The 21,467-nt window shown below is 38.4% G+C and overlaps 1 protein-coding gene across 11 annotated transcripts in view; it reads right to left on the reverse strand.

The window, feature by feature from the left end:
* dnc (phosphodiesterase dunce) overlaps positions 1-21,467 on the reverse strand; it is a 369,630-nt gene that overhangs the window by 97,130 nt on the left and 251,033 nt on the right. For 10 of the 11 annotated variants that reach the window (XM_087359424.1, XM_087359419.1, XM_087359418.1 and 7 more), the window contains one exon: positions 15,951-15,983. The exons of the other annotated variant lie outside the window; for it this stretch is intronic. In XM_087359424.1, coding sequence (XP_087215550.1) covers positions 15,951-15,983 — 33 coding nt within the window. The remainder of the gene's footprint in view (positions 1-15,950; positions 15,984-21,467) is intronic. 11 annotated transcript variants of the gene reach the window in all.

A 21,467-nucleotide genomic window follows, 5' to 3' on the forward strand; every position in this document is an offset into this window, starting at 1 on the left:
GATCGTAAATATGTAAATTCCTTTCAAAAGCAGCCCAAAATTTGTTTAAAATAGGAGAGAGCATCTTCGTTTTGTTGTGTGTTTAGTTCTATGGATAATATAACCGTTGCCATGGCAACGCTGTTAATAAAGGTCTGCTATGCATGGTATATCTTCAATATGAGATTACATTTGATTAAAATACATGAAATTGTATTTTATTCCCTATTTCAGCAAAGGTCAGTAATAAGATTATTATTCTGTTATACTAAATTACTTGATTTCGATGTTTATACGTTGCATTGTGAAAACAGTGATCTGAACCAAAGACTCCACTCATCCACGGCCGGATATGAACTTGCACTTATACACAATAAATCGAAACAGATGTTTGCATGGTAATGCAACTCAGCTTTCGTAAAATAAATCAAAGACAATCTCTGATTTTAATTCTTATATGTTGCTTTCTTACTCTTTTCGATAGAAATTTGTATTTAAAATTTCTGCTTCAATTTAAGGGCAATATTTTCAGTTTTTGAGTTAAAAATGACCTCTCCCTTTTAGGATTTCCGACAAAATGACGTTGTGTGAATTGTTCATCTCTACCATGTGTGCTAATTGCCTCGCCCATCTCATATTCCTTGGTTTGATACTAGTTTCGGCGATGATTACAAATTTTTAAGCTCATCACTGTGCAATTATCTCCGGTCTCCTGTAACAAACGTGAGAAATTCTCAGACCCCCCTTCCCCCTCGGAACAAAAAACTTTCACTACGCGGTTTCTTCCGCAATCTGCTAAAAGAGTTAACACGAAAACTTGATAATTCTAGCAATGTAGTTAAATGTCGTAACGTAAGCCGACATTTCTAATAACACTAGAATGACGACATTTTTCGTACGCAAAATGAAAATACGCCCTGACGAGGGCTCGTTGGAGTTTACGGCTGAGCCTGGTTAATAAACAGAATGGTTTTGTCGCCAGTTACATTTTTGACCACTAGAAGTTGGTCTTAGTTGCGTTGTACGGTGTTATCTTTTCACTCTACAATAAGTTGCTAATAATTTACTAATTGATTCTTAACTTAATGAACGCCTCATTTCACTGTCTCTAACGGCAAGATACGTCGATTGAGAAATAACACGTTTCATGAAATTTCATTAAATAAGTATTGTTTCTAAAACTATAAATCCTTGGTCCCTCAAAACGCCTCCAGAGTCCTCTAAAAACCGAGAGTCGCTCGGAAGGTAAACAAATTGAGTCAGTTTCATGGAACTCTCAGCTTAATTATGCGTGAATAATAATTTTGCTTTGTCCTTTATCCTGAAATCAGATTAATGAAGTCCACATCTGTAATATCCATTTTAATATTATCCTCGCATCTACGTCTTGAATTTTCGTAGCGGTATCTTCCCTTCGGATGCAACGAAAAAATTATTTTCACATTTTTCATCTCCTCTTAGCCCATTCATCTCTCTTCTTCATTTAATCACCCCAAGACTAAAATGGTATAAAGGCGATAAATTACGAAGTTTCCCATTACTCAGTTCCTTCGACCTTCTGGAGCTTCATACCTCTCAGGCCAGATATTCTCCCCCAAACAAGCCCAATCTATGTTTCTACCCTTAAGATTAGAGACAACTTTTTATACGTGGGATGTGAGTCCCGAAAATGGCAGTCTTCTGGGTTCTTACGCCGTGTGGCCTGCTAGAAATTTACCGTAGTTACAGAGACTTTCGCTGCCTCCATCATCAGGGAGATTCTACAAGAATACATTGGCCTATAACACCCATCAAAGTTTTATAAACACCCAAAACACATTAAAATATAATTTTGTATACATATTTTAATCTTTGTTTTAAGTAACAGACGGAAAGAGTAGACATTCTGAACATTCTGATTACGAATTACTGTTAACAATCAATCAATATTTGAATTAATTTATATTTCTTGCAAGGATGTGCAGTGAATTCCGTATACTTCAAACTGATCAAATGACAAAGATAAATTCATATAACTGCATTAGGGGTTATATATTCTTATGTCTGTTTTTATAGAGATGTTTGTATCTGAGGTTTCCAGAAATTTGGTGCCGAAAGAATAAACATATGAGGACTTTATTATCTAGAACCGCAAGTTACTGATTCGACAGACGTTCCCATTTTAAAAAGGACCTTGAGCACTGTTACATGTTACAGCACACGAAATTAGAGTAGTCGAACCTCGGTTCAAAAGCCTTTCATAGCTTTCACTTAAGGACGTCTCTCACGAGCCGAAATCTTTCTTGGTGACTTCAAAGAGAATGTGCTAACATCAACGTCACGAGAGTACGTGCCCCTTTTGATATGAGTTTAAACAGACTTTAAGATGAGCATAAATCAACCGTAGAAAGTATCTGTTCAACCAGACCCCACATTACAGTGGCGAAATATGCTTACGTAAACTACATTTAAGAATCCGGTCCGTACCGCGAAGAAAACACCACACTTCACCATTACAAAGATCAACTGATTAACGCTGTTTACGGAAATGATCGCTGTTTATAATGAGACACGCGCCGCGTACATAATATTCACACATTCAGTCCGTACCGCGAAGAAAACACAACACTTCACCATTACAAAGATCAACTGGTTAACGCTGTTTAAGGAAATGATCGATGTTTACAGTGAAAATAACTGAGTTTCCCAAGAAGAAAATGTACACAAACACTTAATGAAAGGCATACAGACATTTTAATAAACCAAACCATTACATGCGTTAGCACCCAGTGAATTAGCAAATCTACTAATGGTCACTCACTACTCACAAATGCACGCTTCAAAGACTAGGAAAACCTCCTAAAGTAGGCGGCTAAGACGAAATTAACACTTTAGCTCCGTGGCACATCTGAAAGCGATAAGCAGCTGACTGAGAAGATTAATATTCCGTATTATAATGAGTACACATCTTTTGGAGCATCCTATAACAAAGCAGGATGGACATTACATTTATCACTGAGCTTTAAAAAGTTGATTTCACACGTTCATTATTAAAGAGCTGTAGGCAAAACTGAGCTATAATTACTACACGAGACCAAAGATCATTTTTAATTTGTGTAATCATATCTGTACACACCTGAAAATCAATAGACCTTATCCATAATAACTTTCCGAGAATTCGACCTATTTTTTCCTCGATTTTAGAGCTTAGGTACACTTCACGTAGCGTAGCGGCAAATTATAAAGACGGATTAACTACGACTTACACAGATTTAGGACTCGCTAATTACGTTACGCCACTGTGCTTAATTATTTAACATCAAAGCATAATAAAGACTCAGGTACTTCAGAAAAGGAGGAGACGACGAAAAGTGAGTAGCAAGGAGTTACATGACTGAATGAAACTCTTCACCAATTATTTCGACTCAATATCTATCTACCGCTGCTCAATACTCACTCGTGTGTCATCTGGAGATGAGCAATGGACACATTAACCTCTGAATTTGCAAAGAGAGACATAACCTCACCCCATCACAATAATAAATAAAATACTAAAATATGTCGCACTAGCTCTTATAGTGTTTAAAAACTATTGAATATAATTCAGCGTTTATAAATTTCTGAAAACTATTCCTTCAGCCAATAAGAAGGAAAGTAAAGTAATTAAACTTAAGATTCTCACAGCGGTAAGGATGTAGATGTTGGTTTCCTGCGTTGTAATGCATTTCAGCCCTGAAGATAGAGTTAATTTGTTCCTCCGAAACGATGCTATATACCTAAACGTCCATAAGGTGTTACAACTCAGAAGTATGTCGGCAATAAGTAATTTTTTATAAGTAAAGTAAAGTTTGTCCCACTCTACGCCATGCAGGCGTTTGGGGTGAGCGGAGGTATAGCTCCTCCCTTCCTTGACCTCGGCACTAGATGGGGGTGAGTGGTCAGCATCACGCCCCGGCCGGCTTTACCCCCGGGAAAGGACCCCGGTACCCATTTTAGAGGAGGCTGGGTGGGCCCCAGAGCCGGTCTGGACGCAGAGGCTAGAGGAAAAATCCTCTGCCCCCGACGGGGATCGAACCCCGGTCGTCCAGCCCGTAGCTAGTCACTATACTGACTGAGCTATCCCGGCTCATAGTAATTTTTTTTATATGATTTCACAAAATAATAACCACCACAAAGGAAAAAGTCATAGTTTACATTACGACCACAGTTGTTACTTGTAAGGCAATCTTCTCACTCCTTACATTTACAAATAACTTACAGCTTTCTTTGTTAGGTGGTGTGAGAAACTACAGAATGAGACCTTCAAAGTGAGAATACGGAATATGACCAAATAAAAGCTTCTCACTTATTTGCCGATCGTTAATGTCTGGGCAATGCTGTGTATTTACAAAGGCACGGACATTCTCAGTATCGGCATGTTTGTTAGTAATGAAATAAATTTAAAAAACTAATAAGGTTTATATGTATTTCCACTCGTCACATAATTGTGTTGTTACAAAATAAAGGGGAAAAAAAGGCTTTTAATTAAAACTGACTTTTCTTTTCGGATTCCGTTAATCATTATCTACAGATCGCAAAGTGCTGCTTTACAATGAAGGAACTTCCTACGCATTTGTAGCAAGTTTATTGTGTTACGATGACGTGCGAGCTATGTTAGAGTATCGATCTATCTAAGATAAATAGAATCCTGGATAGTTCATTTCAAAGTTTAAAGCTGGTGTCCGCAAGAAGACGCATGACAGAGCACACAGCCATTATCATTAACATACTTAATTGGTCTTTATCTTAAATTTTTTTGTAAATTTAGAAGTATTCAATAGATTCCTTAATATCACATCCCTTCAAACATTCTTGCTTATCGAGGCTTCCATGTCACGACGGAGTATATCAAACATAATTCCAATGATCCCAGATACTTGATTTAACAACATGAAATACGGGATATAAGTCATGCCAGAAATATATAATGTTAATCTACATTTGTGCGTATGAACACTAGTAATGCAGATTTTAATAGCAAGCATGAGAAAGAATTTATTCTACAGCCATTTTGTTGATATAACCTTCTGGCATAATGAATGCCCTCTGATGAAATTATATCATAAAAAGTTTATCCCATCGAAGCCGAAGCTCGTCTGACTATTATATAAGAATTCAGTCCGTACGGCAAAGAAAACACCACATTTCACCATTACGAAGATCAAATGGTTAACGCTGTTTAAGGAAATAATCGCTGTTTATAATGAGACACGCGTTAGGTACATAATATTTAAGAATTAAGTCCGTACCGCGAAGAAAACACCACATTTCACCATTACGAAGATCAACTGGTTAACGCTGTTTAAGGAAGTAATTGCTGTTTATAATGAGACTCGCGCTACGTACATAATATTTAAGAATCCAGTCCGTACCGCGAAGAAAACACCACATTTCACCATTACGAAGATCAACTGGTTAACGCTGTTTAAGGAAGTAATTGCTGTTTATAATGAGACTCGCGCTACGTACATAATATTTAAGAATCCAGTCCGTACCGCGAAGAAAACACCGCACTTCACCATTACAAAGATCAACTGGTTTAGGCTGTTTAGGTAAATATTTTCTGTTTACGACGATAATCATACAAGACATACGAATCCAAAAACTGGTGTTGCTGTTAAATCAGATGGTACATAAAGTTACCATTTGGTTTCGAACGGGTATTCAAAATTGGCCTATAGCTAGAGTTTGTTACGCGCAGAACAATAAATTTGAAATTGACACACACCCTTGGATGTTCTTTTTTCCGATATATCTAGGAATTTCGTGATAAAAATTATGCGCCCGGATACAGTTACATCTACGGCTACGATAAGTAAACTGATGAACTGTTTCAGAAACAAGAGTTCCCCGCGGAGTACACATCGGTGAAAGTGATTTCAAGTAAGCCTGTGAAACTATCCCGCACTCCTCATTACAAAGTGCCATGACCTTTAGTGGAGGTCTATTAATAGCCGGGCTTAATTAACCGCAAGTTAATTAGTGGTAACTACAGATTCAGTTTCAAGGAGAGATCAGGTGTGCTGAAACCCCTTTGGCATTTCTGCATGGCAATGTGGGCAGCCTACACTCCAGGGAGAGGGGTCAACGCGTTTACGCATACACGCACATGTACTCTGCGTCCGGTTTCTTTGGATTCAAATTCGCTTGAAGGAACTGACAGCTTTACGTCTTTTCTTACATGAATAACGAAACAAGTTACAAAAGTATGCTTAATGTAATCATCACGGCACGTTCGCGAGATTTTAATCTTTTACGCTTCAAAATAACGCTAGTGACGTCAGAGTTGCCTGTAATCTGGGAATATTAAAATATAAACACACCTTAAAATGCACACACAGATCAACAATTCTGTCACACATGCAATAATTTCATGGTGACAACGACATTGGGGACTCGAGATTCCCCATTAACAAATTTAGTAATGGTTAGCAACGCGCAGAAACGCATGAATGTCCTTCATGTGATAATGTCTGCTGTTGTCGAACCGAAATTCGACACAATTTAGTAAAACTCCCCATAACCAAATTTAATACAAATCCGTTTTGCTGTTCCCGAGTTTCTGCAGGGGGGAGCTGGTAGGCGAATTTTTTTTTAAACTTCAGTTGCGAACTCTCCCAAAAGCTGAAGTTATTAATGTGAATGTCAGAAGTTAAATGACAGGCTGTTATTTTAATTAGACTGAATTGCAACACTGCCTATAAAAAAAGAGTAGACTTATTAAACACAATTACGTCATAAGACTACAAAAGAAATACAGACCAGTATAAATGACAGACATATTGAGGATCTCGTGTTGTTTTGTTGGTGACGTAACAGAGGAGTAATGAACTTAATTACATACATTTACCAATCCACGTTCCAGGCACTCAAATTCAGCAGACTTCATAAAAACAGCGAAGAAATCCATCTCTATGGCGCCATTCTTGCACAAAAAGTACATCAGAACATTTATTAAGCCCGCGCGTTCGACGAAACGGCCTAGAAAATATCGAGATATATATATAAAAAATCCTGCGTCGCTAAACACACGCTCAATTATACGATCTCCGACAGCTACAGTGGTCAATACATCTAATAAACAACCCTTGAAAAAGACTCACGTTAACAACTTCCCGAAACGGAGGACCTACATGAGTAGTTCAGAAAATGTCCGCTGTCCGTTCACGGTGCGCTGATAAGAAAATAATATAAGTTTAAGTGATGTTGAAAAGGGCTAGGTCCTAACAAGGCTGGACAGTGACAATGGTGCTCCAATACCCCATTGGCCTGGACGGAGCTCAATCTCCCATCCCCACTGCGCTCAGATTGATCAAACTCGTTTTCCCCGTCCAGATTCGTCCTTCGATCTTATAACAAATCTTCATGCCAGCTCTACCAAACTGAGATGCCAGGATCCTGAGAAACGATGGTAAAAAAATCCACGTGACTACAAGGTGTTGCAATCCAGAAGACAATTTAAACTTTCACTATCCTGAAAACCATATAAATCTCGTTCTTTTCTCGAACATGAAGATGGGAATATGGCCAGCTTCCGAAACAGCAGATATCTTCCTGAATCATGCTACCGAAAATGCCATAATGTCAATGTCGCTTTGTGGTACTGATTCACTGTCAAAAAGCACGTGTTACTGAGGCAATGAGATTCAGACGTGATGTGTATTTGCTATTTGATTACACTGTAAATCGGTAAGAAGTGAACTAGATGTCACACAGAAAACAGGAGACTTAAAAAGGCAGATTCAATATACAGAGTTTCTACATTAACTATTTTCTCTAAATCGCAGGTTTTATTCAATTATTATAGGCTATTCTGTCATCAAAAGGTTGTGCAACTATATCTCAGAACCATGGTTCCATGGTGATCAAAATACATTCTAACCCGACTTCTTTCAGCAATGCTTTAGCCCACTGAAGAAAATGTTAGACTACTATTTAAGGATACACTCCGTACCGCGAAGTAAACACCACACTTCACCATTACAAAAGATCGAAAATAATATTTTAAGAATCCAGGCCGTACCGAGAAGAAAACACTACACTTCACCATTACAAAAGATCGAAAATAATATTTTAAGAATCCAGGCCGTACCGCGAAGAAAACACCACACTTCACCATTACAAAAGATCGAAAATAATATTTTAAGAATCCAGGCCGTACCGCGAAGAAAACACCACACTTCACCATTACAAAAGATCGAAAATAATATTTTAAGAATCCAGGCCGTACCGCGAAGAAAACACCACACTTCACCATTACAAAAGATCGAAAATAATATTTTAAGAATCCAGGCCGTACCGCGAAGAAAACACTACACTTCACCATTACAAAGATCAACTGGTTAACGCTGGATTAAGGAAATAATCGCTGCTTAGAATAAAAATCATACAAAACATAAATAAAAACTGAATAGTTATTGATTGTTAAGGCGGGTTTGACATGTAGTTGACATTGTGGTTTAAATGGTTAACCACCTCTGAGGTTATATCATGCAAGAGGTTATTAAACCATAAAATTTTTGCGTAGATATACAATTAATTATGAAACCTATCACCGTGTTCTAAAGTCACACTTGTGGACAGAGGAAAATTAAAACGAAGGCGTTGTTTCATTTCGTTTTTAAAACTCAAATAAAAATTAAACATAACGTAGAATTAAGGTCACTTTAGAATTACTCTTCAATTTTAACTTCACGTTACACTCCTTCGTACTAAATCTTGTTGCCAATACGGCGCTGGTTACAAGTTTATCCCATCAACATAAACATTTCATGGATTAGTCGAGTAAATCTAATCATTGAATAAACTGAATAAAACAGTTGACTATTTTATAAAACATTATTTTACTACAAGTACGCGCTCTGAGGAAGTTTTGACAGGAATTTTACTAGCCAGTGAACTAACTCTGTATATCATCTTCATATTCTCCCTCCATTTTCCTCTCGTTTTCCATTCCACCACGGTCTCTCAGCAGAAAAGCTCTTACCACTTCTCAGGACAGCCTTTTGTGTACTGTACAGTGATGCCCCGATAAAATCTTGCAATGGAAACTGTCATTATAATGCCTAAAGCTCATGACTGCAGTCATCAAAATCTAGTCAGATCTGCTTTCAGCCACTAACTTTGTTCTCGTATGATTTAGAGACAATGCAGTCACAACTAACTAACTAACTCACTAACTAACCAACCAGATGGCTTACGGAACCCGAAGGTTCATCACCGAACTAACCAAAGCCCTCCACCGGACCCTGTCCTGGGCCAACGAAATCCAGTCTCCTTCAACTCCTATCTCCCATAGATCCCGCCTGAGATTATCCTCCCGTCTACGTCTAGGTCTCTCCAGAGGTCTCTTGTCCTCAGGCTTCCCAAATAGTGGACCCAACCAACCAGATGGCTTACGGAGCCCGAAGGTTCATCACCGAACTAACCAAAGCCCTCCACCGGTCCCTGTCCTGGGCCAACAAAATCCAGTTTCCTTCAACTCCTATCTCCCATAGATCCCGCCTGAGATTATCCTCCCATCTACGTCTAGGTCTCCCCAGCGGTCTCTTCCCCTCAGGCTTCCCAAATAGTGGACCCAACCAACCAGATGGCTTACGGAGCCCGAAGGTTCATCACCGAACTAACCAAAGCCCTCCACCGGACCCTGTCCTGGGCCAACAAAATCCAGTCTCCTTCAACTCCTATCTCCCATAGATCCCGCCTGAGATTATCCTCCCGTCTACGTCTAGGTCTCTCCAGAGGTCTCTTGTCCTCAGGCTTCCCAAATAGTGGACCCAACCAACCAGATGGCTTACGGAACTCGAAGGTTCATCACCGAACTAACCAAAGCCCTCCACCGGTCCCTGTCCTGGGCCAACGAAATCCAGTTTCCTTCAACTCCTATCTCCCATAGATCCCGCCTGAGATTATCCTCCCGTCTACGTCTAGGTCTCTCCAGAGGTCTCTTGTCCTCAGGCTTCCCAAATAGTGGACCCAACCAACCAGATGGCTTACGGAACCCGAAGGTTCATCACCGAACTAACCAAAGCCCTCCACCGGACCCTGTCCTGGGCCAACAAAATCCAGTCTCCTTCAACTCCTATCTCCCATAGATCCCGCCTGAGATTATCCTCCCGTCTACGTCTAGGTCTCTCCAGAGGTCTCTTGTCCTCAGGCTTCCCAAATAGTGGACCCAACCAACCAGATGGCTTACGGAACCCGAAGGTTCATCACCGAACTAACCAAAGCCCTCCACCGGACCCTGTCCTGGGCCAACAAAATCCAGTCTCCTTCAACTCCTATCTCCCATAGATCCCGCCTGAGATTATCCTCCCGTCTACGTCTAGGTCTCTCCAGAGGTCTCTTGTCCTCAGGCTTCCCAAATAGTGGACCCAACCAACCAGATGGCTTACGGAACCCGAAGGTTCATCACCGAATTAACCAAAGCCCTCCACCGGACCCTGTCCTGGGCCAACAAAATCCAGTCTCCTTCGACTCCTATCTCCCATAGATCCCGCCTGAGATTATCCTCCCATCTACGTCTAGGTCTCCCGAGAGGTCTCTTCCCCTCAGGCTTCCCAAATAGTGGACCCAACCAACCAGATGGCTTATGAAACCCGAAGGTTCATCACCGAATTAACCAAAGCCCTCCACCGGACCCTGTCCTGGGCCAACAAAATCCAGTCTCCTTCGACTCCTATCTCCCATAGATCCCGCCTGAGATTATCCTCCCATCTACGTCTAGGTCTCCCGAGAGGTCTCTTCCCCTCAGGCTTCCCAAATAGTGGACCCAACCAACCAGATGGCTTATGAAACCCGAAGGTTCATCACCGAATTAACCAAAGCCCTCCACCGGACCCTGTCCTGGGCCAACAAAATCCAGTCTCCTTCGACTCCTATCTCCCATAGATCCCGCCTGAGATTATCCTCCCATCTACGTCTAGGTCTCCCGAGAGGTCTCTTCCCCTCAGGCTTCCCAAATAGTGGACCCAACCAACCAGATGGCTTATGAAACCCGAAGGTTCATCACCGAATTAACCAAAGCCCTCCACCGGACCCTGTCCTGGGCCAACAAAATCCAGTCTCCTTCAACTCCTATCTCCCATAGATCACGCCTGAGATTATCCTCCCATCTACGTCTAGGTCTCCCCTGAGGTCTCTTCCCCTCAGGCTTCCCAAACAGTGGACCCAACCAACTAGATGGCTTAGGGAACCGGAAGGTTCATCACCGAATTAACGAAAGCCCTCCACCGGTCCCTGTCCTGGACCAACAAAATCCAGTCTCCTTCAACTCCTATCTCCCATAGATCACGCCTGAGATTATCCTCCCATCTACGTCTAGGTCTCCCCTGAGGTCTCTTCCCCTCAGGCTTCCCAAACAGTGGACCCAACCAACTAGATGGCTTAGGGAACCGGAAGGTTCATCACCGAATTAACGAAAGCCCTCCACCGGTCCCTGTCCTGGACCAACAAAATCCAGTCTCCTTCAACTCCTATCTCCCATAGATCACACCTGAGATTATCCTCCCATCTACGTCTAGGTCTCCCCAGCGGTAATGCAGTCACAAGACGATTATAATATTAAAATAGTAACATGAAATGTCCCATAAGTTCCATACACACAATAGTACCTACATATACCTATAGTAGAGTGGTAAAGATGTGGATTGGACTCATCTGGCTCGATACAGTGAAGATTTCTTATTATCACTGTAACGACCCTCCTGTTTTATAAAACTTCTCGAGCATTCGATCTGTTATTAACTTCATCAAACATCTCTCTTCCATGGAATTATTCAGAATTATATGCAGAATTAGCGTGTCATCAACTGTTATGAAGCCACAATTTCTGTTAAATGTAGAACTTAATTCTCAACATTCTTCAAATTACGATTGTCTCTTAAAACTTGTCATTCCTACACATGACTAAATGTCAGTCATATGCGATGAATAAGTGAACAGAGATATATCCGAACGATCTTTAATTGGCAAGCAAACATTTGTATATTTCAAGTTGATTTAATTTCAAATACGATATACATAAAGTGAGACGGAATCCTTATTTCCACGGTACGTCAGAAAATGTGATTAGGTTACGTTCTTTTTTTTTCTTTTTTTTGATAGAAGCTCATTAACGGAACGACTGCTTTATATCGCCCCTTCATCGAGAAACTTTTAATAAGCTTTCACTTTCTGTTTGTAACTTTCAAGCATTCGAAGTACGTATATCGAATGAGGGATAAGATGGCAAAATCATATACAAGTTCAAAAATCACAAAATTCAGATCTCAGTTCTCTGTTTCCTTACAAGCAATGCAGTATACATCATTTAGACGTGATGTGTCGTCGAGTTTATACAAAAAATACGAAATACCTTAAATATATATATATATATAAAACAACAAACAAAACAGATCACTACATACTACACTAAACACTAACACCAAAACGACATCAACACAGAGAACACAAAATTCAATATCAACACTTCTGGTGGGTGTAGAAATGGAGAAAAATACACGAATACATTCACTACAGAACACCACACATTCTCAAGCAGTGTAAGAATTTAACCCGAGAGAGAGAAAGAGGAAGTTGGTGGGGGAGAAGTGAGAGACACTTCGATATCTGGGGGGGGGGGGGGGAGAGAAAGAGCATCTTATAGCTAGAAGGTCCCCAGGCAATGCCCGCTCGTCCTTCTGTTAAGGATAAAGTAAGAGTGAAGGCGTTAGTGTGATGATTGGCATAAAAGACGGAATTTTGAACTTTGTATTAGCGAAAGCTGAGGCTATTAATTTAGAAGTTTAATACATAATTTAGAAGTGCCTACTGAGGGGAGGGGGGGGGGTAAATTTTGACGGCGTTAAGGGGTGGTAAATTTTGATTAATTTAAATAGGGAGGGCTGCATGAGAAGCTTGCAGTGGCAACTTGGAACTTGGGAACCATCTCAGCATTTGCTTGAAGACAGAGGAAAACCAAGGAAAAACCTGTGTCGAGATGGTTTAACCCGAATAACATCAAAGTAAGATTTAAGAATTCAGTCCGTACCGCGAAGAAAACACAACTGGTTAACGCTGTTTAAGGAAATATTCGCTGTTTACACCGAAAATCACACAAAACTCAGTAAACAAAAATGTATAACTGGGCTTTAAAGGGTTAACAAAACAATGGAAACCAAATATGTGAGTTGAATCGGAAAGAATTTCTTATGACGTTATATCCCGCTGGGTCACATCCTTTCCGTATTTATGACAAAGTTCGCGTGTTGTCAGCACTGACCTAACCTTGCTCCCTCCAGACTGTCGTCAGCCTAGACTAAACCTCACTAGATTAAGATGTCAAACGGTTCTGCACTGACTACCGTCTCTACTTGAGTCAAAGCAAATTTAATACGCTGATGAGTCTCTTATACGCCCGGTAAGTGGTGTTGGGAGTTGCGCTGGAAATTGATTTCGGTACAAAAAGACTTGAAACTTTTAATTAAAGTCTCCGCGCTGTTATAAAGCAGAGTGATAAGTTTGTGACATTCAGTATTTAACTTCCCACTGGATGAATGGATTGTTAATAATATGCCATAAACAGACGAGGCTCTCATTCATTTGTACCTCAACTCTGAGGCACACCTTGTACCCTGAGCCCCATAAAAGTTTTGAAGTTCCTTTAGTAAATAGAAAAATATTTTGAATTATTTATTACATGCATTAAACTGTGGGGAAATATCCATCTCGGGCGCCATGGTATTTTGAAACACCGGATCTCCTCTTAAAAAAAATCATTAACTCATTTCACCTGCCTCGCAATGTTGATTCTGGTATGAATGAAGCAGACAGCGTATTTATATGCACATACGTATTTTTAACCAGCGGGTTCAGTTCAACTATTCAACCTCCGACATCATTTCGGGATGTTTAATTCATGTTCTACAAAGAAATCAGAAACTTCAATGGCCCACACTTTTATTAAAACATGTATTTTTCGTTCAAACGTATAAAGAAACCTGACAGCTAGCTCAAAATGTATAATACAAGAGCCTGGTATTAGACAAAAATCTGAGGTGGAATCATCTTTCACCTCATTTCCATCTTAATGTTATCCTTGCATCTCCGTCTAGGTATTCAAAGAGGACATTTATATGATTTCCAAACAAACTTTTTGTACGTATTCTTTGTTTCCCCATACTAGGTAATTGCATAGCCAATAGCAGCCCCTATCCTAACATTAATATAAATTTTTCGTACATTTCACATTTCTTTTCAAATATTTGTAATTTACGCTCATTCCATAAAAAGAACTGAGAAATTTGTTTCTTCGTATAACTTAATATTCAGAGTCATAATCGATAACACATTTTGATAAACCATGTACAAAATCTATTAAAATTACAGTTTTCAGACGAACAACATTTATGCTTGTCTGTGCTGTTCCGAGACACTTAAATATCTGTGTATTTCGAAATTATTCATTACATTTTTGTGTCATTACTGATTTTGGTTTTGTGTCATGTCAACACATATTTTGTTAAAATGCATTTGAAATAAAGATCATCATCGTTTTGTAAATTTCTGTTATTCCGAAGTCCGCCATTTTCTGCTGCACATAGATATATAATGTATTTATTTACACATGCGCAATGAGGCAGCTAGAAGCATATATTAACCTTTCAGGTAGGTTAATTGTAATCCCACTTTAAAGCTTAAACTCTCGTAAATAACCTGATATTTGACAACCACAAAACGCAGAGGTTTATAAAACACTATCTAATAAAAGGTTAATTGAACTGAAATCGAAATGACTTTCTGGTTAGTTTAATCCCAACCTGTCTCGACCAGAATATTAATCGCAACTGAATTCTCATTAGCCATTACAAAAACAAAAGAAAAACCCACAATAGTGCTGTTTGTTGTGAACTTTGTACTTATTTACGTTCCAACTGCAACGTGTTAGAAACGTCGTAATATTACAGACAACTCAGGTCTAACTGTTGCTGTGTTCCTCAACTTATGTATTACGCGGTTATAATAATGTAATTATTCTTATAACGAAACACCAAAATATACTACATTAACTTCTTTTTATTTATATTACAACTTTAATATTAAAAGTGCGTAAAATTTAAAACACAGGTCACTCTACTGACCTCAGACAAATTATATGACAAAATTTTATGATAATAAGTTACCCTGACGGATTTTCTTTGAAGAATTAGTGACTATAACGGATTTTTTTTAAAATATCTAACGTAGTTATTATGGTTATGATTCTTTAAGAACATCTTTTCAAATTTCACGATGTCAAATTTGTTTCAATTGTCTTATCTGGCTAACGTCAAGCACCAATTCATTCCCCATCTTAGTATCGTTTAAGTTACCTACAGGAACAAACAATTATTCCTTCGGGAAAGACTTTGTGCATTTCCTGAATACACGATACGAAAGGAACATCTAAGATACAACATTTCAAATCAGAAGTATTATTACTAAATCTGAACTGAGATTTCTTTTACGAAAGTATCGTCTATCGCAAGTCAATATAAACAATCCAGAAGCATCTATGTTTGGAAAAAATAAAATAATTTCTGACGAGATCCAAGTCAACACTTAAGGACGCTTCTATCTGATTGACTTTCTATATTCCGTGTAACATTATGGACCCAGGACAAAAGATGTCGTGAGGTTTGTAGGATTTGAGGTTTTCACGGCGGTGAGTCCCAAGATGGCTGCCTTCTGGGTTATTGCACCGTGTATTCTGGTAAAAATTTACCGACGTTTCAGAGGTACTTGCAGCCTCCTTCAGACTACACGGCGCAACAACTCAGAAGACAGAAATCTTCCACTGAGGTTAATGTTATTTCAGTTTAGTATAACAACCAAACTTGGTGTTGTTAAGTAAGGGAATGAACTAACTAAACCACACAGAACAACACACATACAGGCAAAGCTAAGTGGGGAGATGGCGAAAAGAAAATACATACGATCTGTCCAAGACTGTTTCAGTCTCCTTGTATCTGTAAAGAACAACATTTCACATGAAGTTGGTTATTACTAAATAAGCTTTGTTCACATTGGCCATTCCACGTGTCTACAGAGAAAAGAAAGATGGATGTTTCACATAGTGACGTTCCGAAAGTAATTACGTAACAGACTCGAGGCAGTGAGAACAAAGAATGTTATTCTGTGCTGCACCAATTATCCTCACAGAAAACAGATGGATATAATGTTACAAAATTTTCAAGGATATGATAATGAAGCAGATTCTACAGACCTGATGTTTTATAAAATGTATGTTTTCCACAGTAAAATATTACAGACGGCAAGAATTGTATATCTCGGGTTTAAAATTCCATTACACATAAATTTATGCTGCATACAAACACGACAGTGAAACGCTGTTAACTTTATATCAAGTGACTCGTAAGTAGTGGGCAAATTCTGCTATTTTAAAATATATTAATACATGTAAATTGAAACACTAATTATACGAGTACTAAAACTTATTTTTTTGTTCTGATTTGCTTATCGGTTATGTTTTTTTTGTTTTTTTTACAAACATCAGTCTATTATAAAGAGGATCCTCACACGCTTAGATAAATATTACAAAATTTGAGTCCATTTTCTAAGATTTTTTAAAGTGATTTAGTTGAATTAATGACCAGAAAACAGAATGAAAAAATACAGGCTTTTGAAATGGTATTAAAGTTTCGTTTTAATTTTTGAATTCAAAGAAATGCAAAAATCATAATCTACCTGCATGTGGTGTGAGACAACAGAACATCGCATGAATCCAGAGAATTAAAATATTTATCGAATAACTTCGTAGACATTAACTATTCCCTCGTGGTATCGTGGCTCGAAAACTTCATTATTGAAGTTAATTACTAACCTAAAACGTAATTTTATCGATATTGGTCATCTGTGTTGTCACGCTGTACAGACATATGGGCACATAACAACATTTCACAGTAACATACTGCCTCCATAATCGGCCGTGAAGATGGAGGCAGAATGTTCCTCCGAAACGTTGGTGTCTAAGTGCAAATCTAACAAGGGCTTAACAACCACAAAGGACGAACATCGGCGTCCTCACTGCCTTCAGATCCTCCAATGTCTGACACTTGTCGGTATTACGCGATTTTGTCTTGTATTAACATTTTACGATGAGCTGTGGGTATTTCTTATAATAACAAGCACGTGCTTAAACCACGATGATACACTGTTAAGACTATTAAACTTTATACATGGCATAAACACAGCGAAAAGTACTTCTTCAAGTTTATGTCCAACACTCTGATGTTCAAGATGCAAATTATTAAACAAGACAACCATCGACATACAGGGTGTGTAAAAATAAACGGCCAATATGAACAAAATACACATATACATACATATAATGACACAAGATAGAAGGAAAGTCAGAAGAGAGACACCTTAACCCAGCCAAATATATTTCACTCATATACAAAACAAAAGCTTATTACATAACATTTTACACAGCCATATGGAACAAGCCACAAGTAAAGCTGGAAATTACAGACACAGAGATAATTATGGACACGTAAACACTTTTAAGATCATTGTGCATTCAGTATGCATCTCATATCAGCTGTTCTTATACCCAGGAGAGCACGAAAATCCTCGTAATTAGATTCTTAACGGATATAGACTAAGACAGGTGATCACAGCGGTTCCAAATATTCATTCAACTGAAACTTTGTGGTATACAGGAATGAAATAACAAATATAAGGATAATTTAACTTCTGTTGCATACGGGGAAAAAATTACGTAATTTCAAATGTGACCACGAAGAATGTAACTGTTAAACACGGTTTCTGGAGGAAGGTCAGAGTAAATATTGCATATTGCTAATTCAATTGCATTCAGAGGCCATTTCGACAGCTGCGCTCCCAACGGTCATCGTTGGTATTACGTAATTTCTCCTGCAAGCCACAAAAATATCTGAGGATCTTCCAGTTCTCTGCCGGTTTGGGTTTTTAAAACAAATATCAGTTCATCTGTGATGACGTATTTCACACACTGTTTCACATAAAAGGAATACAATTTGTTTAAAATAAAATATTTTTATATCAGTACTTTGTTTATATATATAGAATAAAAGTTGAAAACAAACAGTGCGTTCTTTACGCAATGTGTATAAAATTAACACATACATGGCTGCTCATATCTGTGTTTCTGATTGTATGATTCAGCTCCAGAAAAACTGGGCGGATTTTGATGAAATTTGGTACGTACGTTATGCCACTGGGCAATAACTTAGAAGCGTACCTTTAGATTTTCTACAACCGGTAATACCAACATGGCGGACAAGGAAAATTTTGTATTGACAGTAGCGCCATTTTAAATATGGCCATGGTATGGTAAGAGAAATTTCGGAAAATATAAAACCATGAAATTGCAATTCTTTATAAATAAGATGACGACGGTATTGAAAGGGGGGAAAAGTGTTCAGACTTACCACGGCCAAAAGCATATAAATCCAGAATTCCCCCTCAGAGTTAATGCGCCTCGTAACGTAACTGTATTGGATATTGTAAATGCGTCATATTGTGATTATATATTATTAATATATTTATTAAAACTTTTGCCGTCAATCACAAATATAATATTGTTAAAAGATTAAAACATCATTTAACGTTCCTATCGAGTACTCGATTACATTGGAACTTACACGACTAGTTTCGGCTATATTATATTATATTATATTATATTATATTTGTAATTGACGGCAAAAGTTTTAATAAATATTTTAGTAACTGTATTGATTCACAATACTTAAAGAAGACCACGTGATTTCTACAGTTGGAAATTAAAGCTAAGTAAGATAACTGACAGTATTTTATCGACAATTCTGTATTCCGATTTTAATTACACCTTTCAAGCCGTGTTTACATTGCACTGGTTTTAATAGAAATTAATGGAGTACATAATGAAGTGCATATAGCCTAAATGGTAAGAAACAGCAGGGAGGAGGACTTCCAACACCTTAAGGTATTGTTCGGCGTTTTCCAGGTACGGGAAACCATTAAGAGCATAACAAAATAATTATTCCTGAAAATGTACGGGTTTACTTTGTACGTTGAACCCCGTCCCACGTTAAATGGTCATTTGCTGCCCGTGACACGTTCGATCGTGCTGAAGGACAGGCATTATGTGAAAATAGAAGAATGTCCAGGGAACTGAAACATTGTTCTGCAGGACTTATACTGGTTTAAAATTTACAACAAAATTAATTTATGTTTGAGTAATGCGAACAAAAGACGAACAAGTCCGAAACACTTCAATTTCTGTAAGGGAGAAGCACACAACCAAATTCCGAACTTTAAAGATTTTAGAACTGTTAGAAAATACAGAAAAAAAAATTAGACTGAAACGACGTCTCTTGGACACAAGGTTTTTATATCCTGTTCCATGCAAAGGGAAAGTAATGAATTGTGAGTGGACATCTAAGATCTGTCAAAGATCCTAGGACGTTCTATTTGGGTTGATTCTAATTCTCTCAATCCCCTAACACACCACTTCATTTTCCCTGCTCAAATTATCCGTTTCGAATTAATTAAAATATTCGTATATTTGCGTCAAATTTATCACACAACTCCAGTCTGATAAAAAAAATCATCTGAGGCAAAAAGCCATGACAGTTTTGGACAAAAGCCCATCGTTTCGGAGACCATATCCGCCTCTATCTTCAGGGGAATGATATCGCAACTGACACGGTTTGCTGGCAGAGAGAATCATATCGAGTTTAGTCGCCGTGCAAGTTTCAAGTTCAAGTGATTGAGTCTAATGATACCACACGTGAAATATATACCTAAGTACAGGCTGGGACAGAGGTCTGTAACCCTGGAAGAAATGTCGAAACTGCGATGTGGATGGTGGAAGGACAATTTTTCTACTATTCAGAACGAAAGTATTTACCACATTTTCCTTTACTCTACTTGTGAAATCTGCATATTGATTTCATTCAGTATTTGTCAGTATTACCAACAAAAAAAGGAAAATATTTCAATAAGGACAGATCCTGTTCGCGTCAGTGAACACAGGATTTCAGTCGCCGGCTTATCACTTCGGAAGGACATTTTCAGGGTAGATGTTACGTATATATACCATATTAGTAGTCGCTTCCTGATTGGCTCTCCCGCTCTCCAAGTACCTCGTCCTACAGTGTAAAAGAGGTCGGATCTGAACTATATGAAAATTGTGTAATCACATCACCGTGTTTGTCTCCAAAAGTGTTTTTAATTTTCCACATGAACTACCACTGTCTTGCAGACCGTCACATTATGCATGCATATTATAAACATTACGACCACAGACCTGACACATTTTGAGGTTCACAGCTGTAAGATGAACCATAATGAAGCAAACACACAGTCACATTCAAGACGAAATTACATGCAACTGCACAGAACTGCTACAAAGTTTATTTACAAACTCAGAAAGATACTGAGAAGTCTAATAGCTCAATTCAACCCTTTAAAGCCGAAGCTCGTACACATAATATTTAAGAATTCAGTCCTTACCGCAAAGAAAACACGACACTTCACCATTACAAAGATCAACTGGTTAACGCTGTTTAAGAAAATAATCCCTGTTTATAATGAGACACGCGCTGCGTACGTAATATTTAAGAATCCAGTCCGTACCGCGAAGAAAACACAACTCTTCACCATTACGAAGATCAACTGGTTAACGCTGTTTAAGGAAATAATCGCTGTTTATGGTGAGCATACGCGAAACCGATAAACACAAATTGAAGTGTTAGTCATTAAATACATGGTACATACAGTACCACTGGGCTCTGAAGGGTTAATTGAAAAACGTTGTTCATACGCAGCTGACGTTCTGGAATATACAACATGTTACATCCTATTATGTACATATTAAGAATGTAGGGCATGCTGGGATTAACATCCATAACTGTGATAAATTTTTCGTGTACTTAAATAAAATAAATACATAACAGAGTGTCAAATTTCGTCTCTGCATTAAAAGTGTCCAAGTCAGTCTGACAAATACAGGGGAGATTCTGATTGTACGCCAATTTTAAAATACGCAATGTACTGAATTCTGCCAATCTACAGACTGCACCACGTGGCACGAATTTAACTTTCTTTTAAGTGTATACAAATTACAAATGTACATAATGTGTTTGTTTATAATTTTTGTTTATTATTCTTCAGGTGTGACAAAATAATAAAACTGAAAGAATTCTCTATTTGCCTCAGACGACACCCGCGAAGAATTAGACTGTACCGCCGACGTTTCGGATATCCTTTCTGTATCCATCCTACAACAAAATTGCTATAAATGTTACACTACTCTCGTTAAAGGGTAATTCTCGTGAAATTTGACTACGTCAGTTTTACAATAACAATGAGCTAAGTGTGTGAACTGCTAATATTTTTAAAAAAAAAATTCCAAAGAAATGATCGCCCTGATGACAGAGGCAGCAGGTACCCCTGAAACGTCAGTA

Source organism: Zootermopsis nevadensis, unplaced genomic scaffold (assembly GCF_977971745.1).
Source record: "Zootermopsis nevadensis isolate Lab colony 2312 unplaced genomic scaffold, Znev_1.0 Znev_ptg000031l, whole genome shotgun sequence".
Classification (NCBI taxonomy): domain Eukaryota; kingdom Metazoa; phylum Arthropoda; class Insecta; order Blattodea; family Termopsidae; genus Zootermopsis; species Zootermopsis nevadensis.